The 13,975-nt window shown below is 34.1% G+C and overlaps 1 protein-coding gene across 1 annotated transcript; it reads right to left on the bottom strand.

Moving 5' to 3' along the window:
• On the bottom strand, positions 1,409-7,023 carry LOC109718374 (oryzain alpha chain-like). The gene is made up of 5 exons (XM_020244581.1): positions 6,443-7,023; positions 4,054-4,289; positions 3,250-3,390; positions 2,312-2,782; positions 1,409-1,747 (listed from the first exon to the last, which is right to left on the bottom strand). The coding sequence occupies exons 1-5, from the start codon at positions 6,951-6,953 to the stop codon at positions 1,640-1,642; spliced, it is 1,467 nt and encodes a 488-aa protein (XP_020100170.1). The 5' UTR covers positions 6,954-7,023; the 3' UTR covers positions 1,409-1,639.

The following is a 13,975-nucleotide window of genomic DNA, read 5'->3' as shown; positions in this document are numbered from 1 at the left end:
TTATGTGCAAAAATATAGATATTTTAAATGTGAGTCCAGCTAATATGCTATTAATAGCACGAAGCACTTAGTGCTACCAAGTTTTTCGCCGTTAGATCTACCCTTTTGATCATTTTCATCCGTTAGATCATACTATTCAACCAATTACCCACTTAACTCTAGGAGGCACACATCATCCTAACCGTACATCTGTTAATCCAATGGCCAAAAATTTAGTAGCACTAATAACTTGGTGTTATTAATAGTATATTAGCCTAGTTCTTTTAAATGTAGATATTTTATTGGATCAATTTTTTTGAATTATGTGGGAGCCATTTGGGCTCATAGGCATTTTCCACTTATTCATATGGCTCTAATTAGTTATTTAGAAATAAATTAAATGCGTTAGCTAATTACTTAATTATACATTTAGTTAATAAATTACGTTGATAAGTTAAAATATTTATTAGTTAATTATTATATATATTAGTTATTATTTGAATAAACATATTAATTAATTTATCATTTGATTAGTGATTGATTATAAATAGTCAATTATTTCTTCAAGTATGTAATTAAATATTCATTAATCTAATAATTCAAATGGTTAGTAAATAATTAAATAAGTCAATTAGTTATTAGTTAGCAATATTTTATAATTATTAGAAACTAATTAACAGAAAAAATTATTTTAAGAATTTAATTTGTTAAGAATATAATATACTAATTATCATAGTTTAATAAATAAATTATTATTTAAAGGGGAGAATAAAGAACAAGTTTTTCTATTCCATGGAGAGGGAAGAATAGTAATTCTCCTCTCTTAACGAGTTATTCTAGAATAACCCGTTAAGAGAGGAATAGTCATTTTTCACATCGTTTGGTAGAATAACAGGAATAAATTTCTGATAAACTCCTTTATTCTATATTTATTCTCCAACCAAATGGTACATACCGAGGATAGGAACCCGATTATCTTACTCGGATGTTTTTCGAATATTTCTCTTTGTTTGGAGCTCATAATTCATGTCACTAGCAGTAACCAGAGAGGAATTACACTTATTCAATTTTATATAGTGAAATTGTTTAAAAGTGGCCCCTTATTTTTCCCTCTTAAAGTTTCTGCGTAAATTTGATATTTGAATTCTTAATTGATTTATATTTAAAGAGAAAATAAGTATTGAATACGATAAATCATTCACCGTTAACACTCCTCCAGCCTACGTGGTGCTGATGTGGCGCCTGTGTGGCGAGAATAGCACCAAATTTGCAATTATAAATTTGATGGGACTATTTGTAAAAAAAAAATTTGAGGGGGCCAAATGCAAAAAAAAAAAAAGCGTAAATAACACACAAAAAAAAAGAAAAAAGAAAGGAAAAGAACAAGCAGATACTAAACTAGATATTTACATTCACTAAAAGAAGCTAGTTTAAGACAAATCAAAAGCAGTTCTTGATTAATCCGACGGGTAAATTCAGAGCCATGTACAAGATTTTGCTCTAAAATAAAGAAAGGAAATGAAATGAAAAGTAAAGAAAAGAAAAGAAAAGGCTAGAATAGAATTCAAGCAAATCTTTCGAATCCAACTCATAAACGATAGAAATTTTTGCAGACGAATTCAGCAATAGCATCCTCCTCCAATTCTCACCTCATATTCAACTAAGCCAAAATCACGCTTTTCTCGTCATCGTCGGCACCTGTGTATGCCCAGAATGGCTTTGCGGGGGCACGGGCCAGCGCCCTGACGCCCAAAGGATTGTCCTTGCTCTGAAAATATCCGCGAAAAAATGTTATTACTAGTACAACATAGTAAACTCTTTGGTTTCGTCGACTTTTAGATGTTGATAGAACACCAAGATTTTAAGTGCCCGTCAGTACGAACCGTATCCACCGTGTCGTACCGTACCAATAAGATACCAGCACGATACAGACTCCGTGCCAGATGTGATAAAAAGACATAACAAATAGTTAAAATATTTTGTTGCTAAAAAAAATAAATATTTCATGCTATTATGTGTCGACACACAAGAATTTTTTTTGACCGGCACGTATCGGCACGGCTCGGCACGCACCGTGCCGTACCGTACCGGCAAGTTCAGGTACGACCCCATACGACGGCACTTAAATCCTTGTAGAACACACTAGCAATGATTTTCTACTCAGATCTAGATAAGAGATGGATGGAGCAGTTGAAAATTTACCAGAATTGTGCTTTCGGTTTTCGTAAACAGGGGATTTATTTCTATAGACGATTACCAACAATCTGATCATGCTTGAAAACATTGGTGCTAATAGAAGTGTCTCAATGAAATAGGACATGAGAATTATTACCATTTGGCAGGTGCCCCTCTTGATATTGCAAACCGGGTAGTCCGGGGGGCAGCAGCTGTAGTGGTCCTCGCAGCACGTCGCGCTCTCGATGGGGCAACAGCCCCAGGCAAGGCAGTAGTTTCGGAGCCCGTATATGCAGCAGCAGGTGGTGCTCGAGGGGCACGAGTAGAAGTTGTCGCAGGTGGTTGGGACCACCGGGGCCGGAGGAGGAGACGGGGTGGGCTTGGGAGGGGACGGGCCGGGCTTGGGGGGGTTCTGGCCCTTCTTGACGGGGTACGAGGACTCCATGGCGATCCCGCACTTGCCTGCAGCTGCGTTCACGTTGCGCTCCATCCGGATGTACCCTGCCTCGCCCCAGCTCGGTCCCCACGAGTTGCGCACGATCCAGTAGTCCTTCCCCTTCTCCGTTCCGTAGCCCACGGCTACCACACCGTGGTCGAGGTCGGTCCCGCATAGGCCGGTGAATATGCCCTGAGATGAAGAGGCAGAGATTGAGTTTCATGCATTCCAATATATCTCAAACAGAGTATGATTCACACTATATATTGATGTGCGGTCGGATTTTGTAATTGAGATAATTTTGCAAATGTAGTGAAACAGAAAAGAGTGCAAGGAAACTACACGTTCGCTTAAAGACATACTGTTTACAAATTGTTAATGAAACAATTTGATTAGACCAATCTCTTGCTATGTACATTATTGATAGCAATCAACAGCAATTAGTAACCTCCCTAATAATAATATATCACCACCACAACACGCAAATTAGTCACGAGTATCGGCACTCATAGGATGCTCATAGGATCTTATGTGTCGCAAAGATTACTAAAGCAACCAACTATGTTTGCCAGAGGGCCAGAAATCCTCATTCGTTGCATCAATTGAATTGATCAAGAATGACAAAACAATCTTAAGAATGAAATATTGGGGATCCTCACCGACTCGTAGAGCTGGAAAGCCCGGCCGCCTGCTTCAATAGCGACGCTAACTGGCTGGTGCGCAACCGCCTTCTGCAGGGCCTTCTCGTCGTTCGCTGGAACATCTTCGTACCCGTCGATCGTCACAACCTTTGCATTCTTCTGCAAAAACCACAAAACATACAAATCATGATAAGAACATCAATCGCCAACAACAGATTCCTTTTCATTTTACGATTAAGCTCCGGTTCAACTTTGCTTCTGAAGCAGCTTTACTACTTGAGAAGCAGAAGCTAGACGAGGCGACCAACAAGTCTGAAGCGTCTACTTAAGAGTATGAAGCCAAAATGAGCTTACTGTACGGACCCAAAAGCAAAAGTTCTAATTAAAGCTTGTATATGTAACAGTACGTAAAAGTCGATCTGCTCTACACAGCAAGTGCTTCTGCAGAAGCGCTACTCCAGCCACAAGGGCCCTTAAGCAAAAATTATTCACTGGACCTTCTCGGCATTAAAATATCAATCTTAAAGATATTCAAATTGGAATATAAACCATTACACATGATCTACAGGATGTAGAAAAACTACATATCAACATCCCTAAGTTTTTGAAATATTTCAGTATAGGTACTATGGAGCTATGCAGGCATCAAGGGTTCCAAAATCAACAATAGATAAAAGGTTAGTGCTTGTTACTATAAGTAAAAGGTTCCCAAAAATCTATGACTTTTGACAAATACAAGCCCTATAGATCTCATAGATAGATGACAACCTTACATTTGGTAAGAAGCCAATTACAACTATAGAATGCAAGGATAATACATACCCTATTCACGTCGCATTTCCCATCGACCGCCTTGTAGGGGTAGTCAGCCTCGGTGTCAATGCCACCGTTCTTGACAATGAAGTCGAAGGCGTAGTCCATAAGGCCGCCATTGCACCCCTGGTTCTCGATGGTGTCGCAGTCCACGAGCTCCTGCTCCGACAGCGAAATCAGCTCACCGGTCACGATCTGGTTGATTCCCTCCACTGCCCCAATCGTTGAGAATGCCCAGCAACTCCCTGCATCACCAATCCTTCTATTAGTAAATATAGTTCTAATTTTCTTATTTTGGGACTAATCACAAACATATTATGAGAACTCATGGTATGTAATCCTTCTATTAGTAAATATAGTTCTAATTTTCTTATTTTGGGACTAATCACAAACATATTATGAGAACTCATGGTATGTAACAGATAGCTGATTTTGATGGCATTTTTCACTGAAGCTTGCAATAATTATTCGATATGATTTTTTGAGATTATTACAATTAACCCCTTATGTTTCACTAGACACCGAATTACTTCATCTTTATGATTCATACTAGAGAAATTAATGTGCATACATGGTATGTAACTTCGCATTGAATTTCACGGCAATTTTAATCATAATATTTGAATTAAAGAGATAATGATGCAACTATGTACTGAATCTAATACATGATTATACAAAAGGAACATCCTAATGTTTTTCTTTTCTCAGTTCACGTAATATTTTAAAGCTATTACAAATTTTATACACCTTACATAATACAACTAGGGACAATTGCTTATATACCCCTAAAAAGTTCCTAACTTTTCGATTTACTCCTCTTAGAAGGCTAGTATTGAAAATACTCTTTCTACGTTCCAACCTATTTCTAATATACTCCTAGAGTTAAATCTGTTAATTAACTCTGTTATCTCTGTAAAATTACTATTTTGCCCTTTCAAATATACCCCTCCATCATCACTGACTTTCTTATTTGCCCTTAAAGTCAGGGAAACAAAAAATATTTTGACTTTTGGTCTTTTCCAATATACCCCTCTACCGTCAACAACATTTTTTATTTACCCTTAAGTTAAGGGCAAAATTGGCATTTTAATTTTTTTTAACTGTGGTAGATATTTAACTCACGTTTAACCTAAGTTAACTTAGCAGAAGATAACTGCGGGGGTATTTTGCAATAATAGTAGAATATATGAGGGTTATTTTAGAAAAAAAAAAATATGGATAAATCGGATATTTTCAAACATATGAGGAGTATATAGGCAATTATCCCTACAACTAAATATTAATAATATCCAATCAAATTACACTAATTCAATAAATCTAATTTATTTTAATATATATATATATATATATATATATATATGATGATAAATTAAAAGTATTCTTTTTTACTAGTTTAAGATAAACAAATATATTAGATCTAATTTTAATTAATATCATTTCTTTTAAGAATCAGGAGTTTGATGCTCTATAATTCTATCAAGAACCCCTTTAACTCAGACTCAAAACACATAGCGCACTCTCAGATGTCTTACCATTAAAATACTAATGCTTTCATAATTAATATTTACGCCTAATTACGTAATAATTGTCTGAATCTGAATAATTGTTATTATGAACTTGAATTATTGCATAATGTTAACACATCTAATTACTTGATTTTAAATTTATGTGATTGTTTATTTAAAGACAAACTATATAGAGACAAAACGAAAACAGAAAAAAGAGAAAAATCATTTAAAATTGTTATAATAATTAAATATTTGATAACGAAAGTTCCGAGAGCTTCGGAAAACGACGAAATTTAAAAAGCGGAGGTGATAAAATTGTGGCGGGGGTTTCGATAAGCGAAAAAGTTTCGAGCGATTCGGCGTTAAATCACACGCCAATCAGAAAAGTAAAAAAAAAAGAAGAAAAAAGCTTTCTTTTTCCTCGTCTAAAGACCAAAAAAAACCATCAGGTGAAAAAGTGTTTCAAACCCTAATTCACGCGAAGGGCACAAGAGTAATTGCGACAACAACGACCCATTTCTTCGTGCGAAAGCAAAGGTGAAATTGTTCCCTCTATTTAAAGTAAAAAAAGAAAAGGTAATCGATTAGATTTACGTCATTATTTGCAAGGATAATATAAAATACAAAAAGCATTAAAGCCTTACAAATTTAAAACGCTTAAATTATCAAAATTTACAAGTTTTTCCCACCATATCATAATCATAAAATATTGATATTTAGAACTAATTAATGAGAATCATTCAGAAGAAAAATCAGGATTTCTTTATACATAAACTCCTAACAAAATTTTAGGTCATAACTATTAGATTTTATTTCGATTTTTTAAGATATAATATACTATCATTTAAGTATTACGTGCAGTGTAATGAGAGAGAGGAAACAAAACTCACCGCAACTCCCTTGGTCCTTAACGGCGGTGACGGCGCCGTTACCCCTCCAATCAACGCTCGCGGGGAGATCCTCCCCCTCCACGTAACGGTAACGCCCGGTCACGTTACCGTTACCCTCCGGCCCCGATCTCATCCTCCTCTCCCCCTTCCTCCCGAGGTAGAGCGCCCGGAACTCCTCGTTCGTGAGATCGGCGAACCGATTCAACCCTAATCGGAAGGTGGAAGCATCGTCGCCGTTGTTGTGGGCGTCGACGAACCTCACGTTGTCCTTGAAGATCTCGAATCGCCGATCCTTCTCGCCGAGGGCGTTGTACGCTTTCCCGTGCCTCGAGAGCCAGTCCTCGTAGAGATGCCGCATCTCCTCCTCGCTCCGATCAACGCCGATGCCGCGAACGCCATGGGCGGTGTTGTAGGCGATGATCGACATGTCGGAGGCCGCGGCGCCGGTGATGAAGGCGAAGATGGAGACCGAGACGAAGAGGACGAGGATAAGGAGGTGAGAGTGCGCCATTAGAGGAGGAGGAGGAGGTGGTTCGGGGAATTAGGGTTAGTGGAGAGAGAGAGAGAGAGAGAGAGAGAGAGAGATGGGGTAATGGAGGAGGGGGGAGGGTTGGGGCGTTTATATAGGGAAGGGGTGAGGGGTGTTTTCGTAATTTGAGCAAACAATGATGGTGATAAATTATTAATGGACGAAAAAGGCGGGAAAATTATAAAGGGTTCGCCGTGGCGGTGGGTAGAAAATTTTAGCTGAACCCGGTCTATAGAATATAATCCATTACCAGTTAATTAAACTAAAATTAAATTGGAATGTATTTAAGAGGTTTGTTAGGATTTTCATATGAAAGATATAATTTTTCACTTATTTACTAATCTGAATTAATTAGAATAAGAATCCAAAATTACAAGAATAGATGATTTATAGAGTATTTTATTTTGCACAGCCAATCAGAGTAAATGAGTTATCATCGGACTAGATAGATATAACATAATTTTAAATAAGTGAAAAATTGATAAACCTATACTAAGTTTAAATTAGTTATAAAATAAAACTCTCTATTAAATTGTTAATTTGAGTTGCTCAAATTAGATATTCTCAGCATTGAATCATAATTATTTTTAATTTTTCATGCTTTCATTTGATTGGTCCGGTCTATAGACCGGGTCTACGCAACAATAACACCGGCGGTGGGGACATCGTGGGGAGTTCCATAATTGTGGCATTAGATCGAGAAAAAGAGTAATTTGGAATAGGGACGGAAACAGGGGAGAGAACACAAAGATTAGGAATAATAATAATAATAATAATAATAATAATATTATTGTAGTGATAGAAAATAATAATATATAAATAAATAAATAAAAAGAGGAGAGAGAAAAGAAAAAAGGAGAGTTGTCATTGGAGGGTCAGAGAAAGAGGCGGTGGAGAGGAATGGGTGTTATGACTTATGAGAGAGAGTGAGAGTGTGTGTGTGTGTGTTTCCTACACCAGGTGTATAAGTACATCACAAGTACTGTATATAGGTATGCCGATGGGTACGAATATTCAAAATTTTATTCACACGTAAATCCAAAAGTGGCGCGTTTATCTAAAGCTATCCAAAATACCCTATATTTCATATATGATCCGGACCCTATCCGGACCGGATAAAAATAGATACTACACATGTAAAAGGAAGTATCCATTAAAATTTTGGGTATGGATCTGGATGCTTTATAACCATATCCGGCATGGACCTGATCCGAACCCAACCTTTTAGTGAGTAAGGTATGAAAAAGTTTCTAAATCTGGACTCAGAATCTGGATCTGGTCAAATACCCGATAGTAAATAAAAATATTTGAAGTTGAGGAATTAATTTCAATGCGACTTATAGACGAAGGGTTTATGTATATTTTTATCCTAGTGAAAACCCTAGTTGCTTTGTTTACTCCTTTTTTATTTTAATCTTTATTTTTTAAATTCTAGCTTTTTACTATTTGAATCTATTTTTGAATGAATTTTATTGGACCGGGTGCAACTAGATATTTAAGGTTTGTTAATAAACTGTTTAATAAAGTCTACATAAAATTATATGCATACGGGTATCCATACCCGATCTAGACTCGACCCATATCCGATCCATACCCGGCCTTAAGCATGCAGGTAGTATACTGATAGTTACTATCTAGACCCGCTCAAATAGACCCGATGGGTATATTATTAACTTAAGTATCCAGACCGAAATCCGATTCGAAGTTAAATGGATAGGGTATATATATATTTTTTTATCAATTTTTTTTTAAGATGCAGATACAGTATACCAACTATCCAGACCCGACCTGATTCACAGACACTAAATGGATATCGTTTCGAATACGGATATTAAAATTAAAAATCCGGCTAACCTAAATTTGAATATGAATTTTATCTCTACACAAGCATGCCTCGAACTTGAATTGATTGTATATTATATAATATGTAGGAATGTTTAATGTTGTATTTGAACTTGTATTTTAAAAATTATATTTAAATATGAGAAAAATAATTGTTTCGAGTTCGAATTTCGGATTTTTTTTATCGGGTTCAGATTTGGATATAAATTTTTAAAATCGAGTTCAGATTCGGGTATTGGAAAACTAGCCTCCACTCCAACCTCTTGACGTCCCTATCATTAATTGTAATTGAAAATGTATACAACTAAAGATGAAGTAATTAAGTTTGCATCTAAATTATTTTGTGGTATGTAATTGATGATCAATGCAACAACTAACTTTTTACTTGATTAATGCTGGAACTGAATGTACTGTTTGTAAGTTTTGTTATTTAGTATATAAAATATAATAAATTATAGATTCCTAAAAATTTAAGCATTTATTTTTGAGGGGATTTATCATTCTATATATTCTCAAACTATTCTTCTAAACTTCAAATTTTATTTATAAACCCAAGATTTAGGGATATATTTTAAAAAATTTTTGGAAATCAATAAAAACATTTTGGCCCCATAAGGGTGTATTAGATGTTTTTAAAGTTCTGAAAGGTGTTTTGACGGGTGTATTTGATATTACCCAATATTTCTTTTCAGAAAACTTCAGATACCACCCTTGTGGTTTCGTACTTTCTCACTTTAGCACCCTATGGTTTAAAATGTATCATTTTCGTATCCTGTAATTTTATTTTTTTCTTTTTGTTATCCCCTTCACTAATTTTTTTTCGTTAAATCAATGATAAATTTAAAACTAAAGGGTACTAAAGTGAATATTTGATAAATTATAGGTAGGATATCTGAAATTTTTTGTATATGATTTAACGAAAAGTTAATGAAGGGACTGAAAAAAAGAGAGAAACGAAACCGCATAGTACTAAATTAATACACTTTAAACCACAGAATACTAAAGTGAGAAAGTGCGAAACCACATGAGTAATATTTGAAGTTTAGAAGAAATATAGATTTTTAAAATTTTTTGAAGGAATAAATATAGATTTTTGAAAGTTAAAAAGAAAAAATAAAAAAGGATATTTATAGAATTTTTTTTGGTGCATAATTTAGCCATCAAAATATTAAACAATAATAATTAAATCTGGTGTATGGAATGTAATGGTACGTCAGGCGCAGGCCATAATTTTGGGGCTTGCGTCCTGCATTCGTCCTCCTAACTAACAGCAGACTGTCGGGTCGGGTCGGGTCGGGTCGGGTCTTCCTTTTCTTGACTGGCCGGCGTCAGATTTGGGTGGTGACTAGTTTCAAGTTTCAACCGCCTTGTAATTAATTAATTAATTAATTAAAAATCAAAGGCTAATAGGTTTATAAATTACATATTTTTTAACTTACGCGATTTTTAACTCGGGTTGACAACCTAGATAGCTCGCATTTTGCTGGTCAGTTTATATTCGATTCAACGTGAGTTTGAGATCAATCGCTTGTTTAATAAACAAGTCAAATATGAGCTAAAATTTTCAACTCACAATTTTAATAACTTGAGCACAAGTTGGGATCGGTTAGCTCGTATTTGAACCGATGTGGATTCATCACTTATTTAATAAATAAGCCGAATGCGAGCTGAATTTTTCAATTCAAAATTTTGACGAAATGAACACGAGCTGGAGGATAGCTCGCTCATGTTCGAATAGATATAGCTTGTGTGTGTGTATATATAATAGAGTTCCTATACTTTTAAAAGCACCAAGTCATTAGTGCTTGTAGGTTTTCGGCATTTGAGATTTATAGAATTAGAATAATAGAGATTCCTTAGGTTGAGTGAATGATTGGTGGAATAGTATTGTCTAAGAGATGGAATTAGTCAAAGGGATAGATCTAACAATGAAAAACTTGCAAACACCAAGTACTTGGTACTTTACCGGACCCTTGTGTGTGTGTGTGTCTATATATATATATATATATATATATATATATATATATATATAACTAGGCTGGAATATTATTAATAGCACCAAGTTATTGGTGCTATTAGTTTTTAGCTCTTGGATGACGAATATCGATTAGGATGAACTGTGGCCCCATAGGCCTTGACGTGGGTGGTTGGTTGTATGTATAATTTAACGGCTAAAATAATTAATGGGTTAAATTTAACGGTTGAAAACTTGATAGCACAATTCTTGGTTTCTATCGATAATATCCAGCCGGATATATTATATATATATATATATATAATATATATATATATATGAGTTGAGCTATGATACTTTTACAAGTATCACCATCATGGTCTATTTGAGTTTTAAAGCCATTGGATCTACTTTTGATTATTTATAGCCTCTTGGATTAAACACTATCTTACCACCAGCACCTACCACCTCATCACTTCAACCTCACATCTCTCTCCATCCAAGTGGGCTAAAAACACACAAGTATCACCTCGCATGATACTTTCACAAGTATTCTAGGCCCTAATCCTAATTATATATATATATATATATATATATAGAGTTTGCTAGAGTACTATCGGTAGTAAACGGCTCGATTTACTACCGATTTGTTTTCGATGATAGAGTTTTCAAAATTGATGATCGGCACCCGTTAAATATGATCTAAACTATTTAACTATCTGAGAAAATCAAATTTCACACATTTTTTCGGATATTGTTCTCTTGTCCATCAAGTGAACAAAAAAATGAATGCGCTGGAAATGAAAATCCTTCAAAAGTGATGAGACAATTTTTATATTTGAGATCTGGAGTCTAGATCTTATTTTAAATAGGTTAAAGAATTTTCTAACAAAAATTTACGTTGATTAACTCTTCTATACGTTAAACGAGTACACGCACCATATCGGCCTATTAAAATTATAGATTTTGATGGACCCTTTGATGTTTAGTGTAGATGCAAAACAAATCATAAAATTTGATTTCTAGTATAATTTAATTGGTCTAGATCATGTTTAACGTGCCGATCGTCGATTTGGAAGCTCTATCATCAAAAACAAACCGGTAGTAAACCGAGCAGTTTACTACCGATAGTAGTCCAGTCAAACTCTATGATATATATATATATATAGAGAGAGAGAGAGTGGAGATGAGAGAGAGAGAGGAAGCGAGGAGAAGAGAGAGAGAGAGAGTGTCCGGGCTACTATGCTATCGGTAGCACGGAGCCGCTCCGTGGCTACCATTGTTTTCGATGATGGGGCTTCCAAATCAACGATCAACTCCGTTAGACTTGATCTACACTATTGAAAGTATTTGGAAAACTAAATTTCAGATTTTTAACATCATTTGACTAGTGATCAAAAGATTCTCAAATTGACAATTTTAATGGCCGATGTGTGTGTTTATGAGTTTAAGGTACTTGTAAACAATTCAAATGCGATTGAAAATTTTATAGAAATTCTTATTCATTTTTAGAGTAAATCAGTATATCTGATCTTGAATTTAAATCTTTTATCATCATTTTCATGAGATTTTATTTTCAGCTGTACAATTTAGACTACTTGTTTGATAGATAAATGATATCGAAAAAATTATGAAATTTAGTTTCTAAATATTTTCAATAGTGTAGATCAAGTCTAACGGAGCCAATCGTCGCATTTTGAAGCCGTATCATCGAAAAACAATTAGTAGCATGAAGCGCTCCGTGCTACGATAGTATAGTAGCCTAGTTCTAATATATATATATATATATATATATTACTATATATCAAATATTTCCTGCATAAAAAATTAAAATAATATTAATCCTTATATTTAATTCTTTCTTAAATAGCACTCTATAATTTGTTAAAAAATTTAAGGAACTCTGAGTTTTGTTTTTTTTTTTTTTTTTTGGGTCATCTGCATGCCTGTTTTTAATGCTTAATGCTTTTATGGCAATGATGGAGATTTTTGTATTTTACAATTTTTTTTTTGTTATAGAGACTAAACATTTAATTATTTTTTATTGCTTCCAATTTTGATTATATTTTTTACCGGGATAACGGATTCTGATCAATAAAAAATATTCAAATTAATTTTTTAAAGATTGAATCAAAAACTAATATGTAGATCCGGGAGCTTTTCAATAAGGTGTCATTAGAGAAAATACCACCGAATTTTTTTTTTTTCTCTCCCATATACAGATATAGATGCTCAAATTCTCCAACACAGTTTGGTATACTTACGAAAAACTCTCTCCTTCTATCTCGTCAAATTCTCATAAAACTCATTTGTGGTGATGACGATGGTAATGTTTCTTTTTTCTTTTTCTTTTTTTTTTTTTAATAATATGTTATTCGTTTTATTCATTATTGAAAGATAAACTTAATTAGACATATAAAAATAACGATGTGCTGCTAAATTTTAAAATTTCAAATATCAAATAAATTGTATAGTAACTTGTATTAGAAATACTAACCGTCCCTAGAGCAAGTGACAAAGGGCTTGGTGGTTGGTACCCGGAGACCAAGTTTCGACATCTATTGATTCACTTTTTCCAGCGAAGGTTTATTTCTAATGAAATAAACGAAGCGGGTAGCGTGCTACCTATCTCTCAAAAAAAAAAAAAAAAAAGTAACTTGTACTAGAAAATATAAATTGCTTCGTTATATTTCGCTTTTTTACTGATTATCTCCGCTTTCAAATTTTTTTCCCTATTTTGAAATCTCAAATATCAACTAGAAATATAAAGTAATTAGTGTTAGAAAATATAAAAATATCATAGGTGCATTTTGCTTATCCTCTCATTATCTTTACTTTTCAAAATTTCCTCTCTATTTTTTACCTATTAAATTTTAATTTAAATAAGGTTAAAAACGTATAGGCACCCTCTAAACTTTAGTCTCGGTTAAAATTGACCACTAAATTTTTATTTGATTCACACCCCCTCTACTTACTGAAAATTTGATTTACGACCGTCGCTCAGAAGTTTTCAGATTTATCATTTTATTTGATTTTTTTTTGATAAGCCGATAAATAACTTCAACATTTTAGAGGAGGGTCAAATTCTTATATATTTTAATATTTTTCAGCTTTCTACTTATATTTATTCTTTTATTAGCTCTGTGTTTGTTTATTATAATTAAAATATGTCGATCGATATTAAGCTATGAATATATTTTATTTACTG

The sequence above is a fragment of the Ananas comosus genome, linkage group 12, assembly GCF_001540865.1.
Source record: "Ananas comosus cultivar F153 linkage group 12, ASM154086v1, whole genome shotgun sequence".
NCBI lineage: Eukaryota > Viridiplantae > Streptophyta > Magnoliopsida > Poales > Bromeliaceae > Ananas > Ananas comosus.
The sequence above is the reverse complement of the archived record's forward strand: the minus strand, read 5'-3'. Positions and strand labels throughout refer to the sequence as shown.

Bases quoted from the DNA above. Each gene is read 5' to 3' on its own strand.
- LOC109718374 (XM_020244581.1), bottom strand. From the start codon at position 6,953: ATGGCGCACTCTCACCTCCTTATCCTCGTCCTCTTCGTCTCGGTCTCC. The intron at 3,391-4,053 runs GTATGTATTATC...TGGTTTTTGCAG, and splicing joins GGAAATGCGACGTGAATAGG to AAGAATGCAAAGGTTGTGAC. The intron at 2,783-3,249 runs GTGAGGATCCCC...TCTTCATCTCAG, and splicing joins CTTTCCAGCTCTACGAGTCG to GGCATATTCACCGGCCTATG.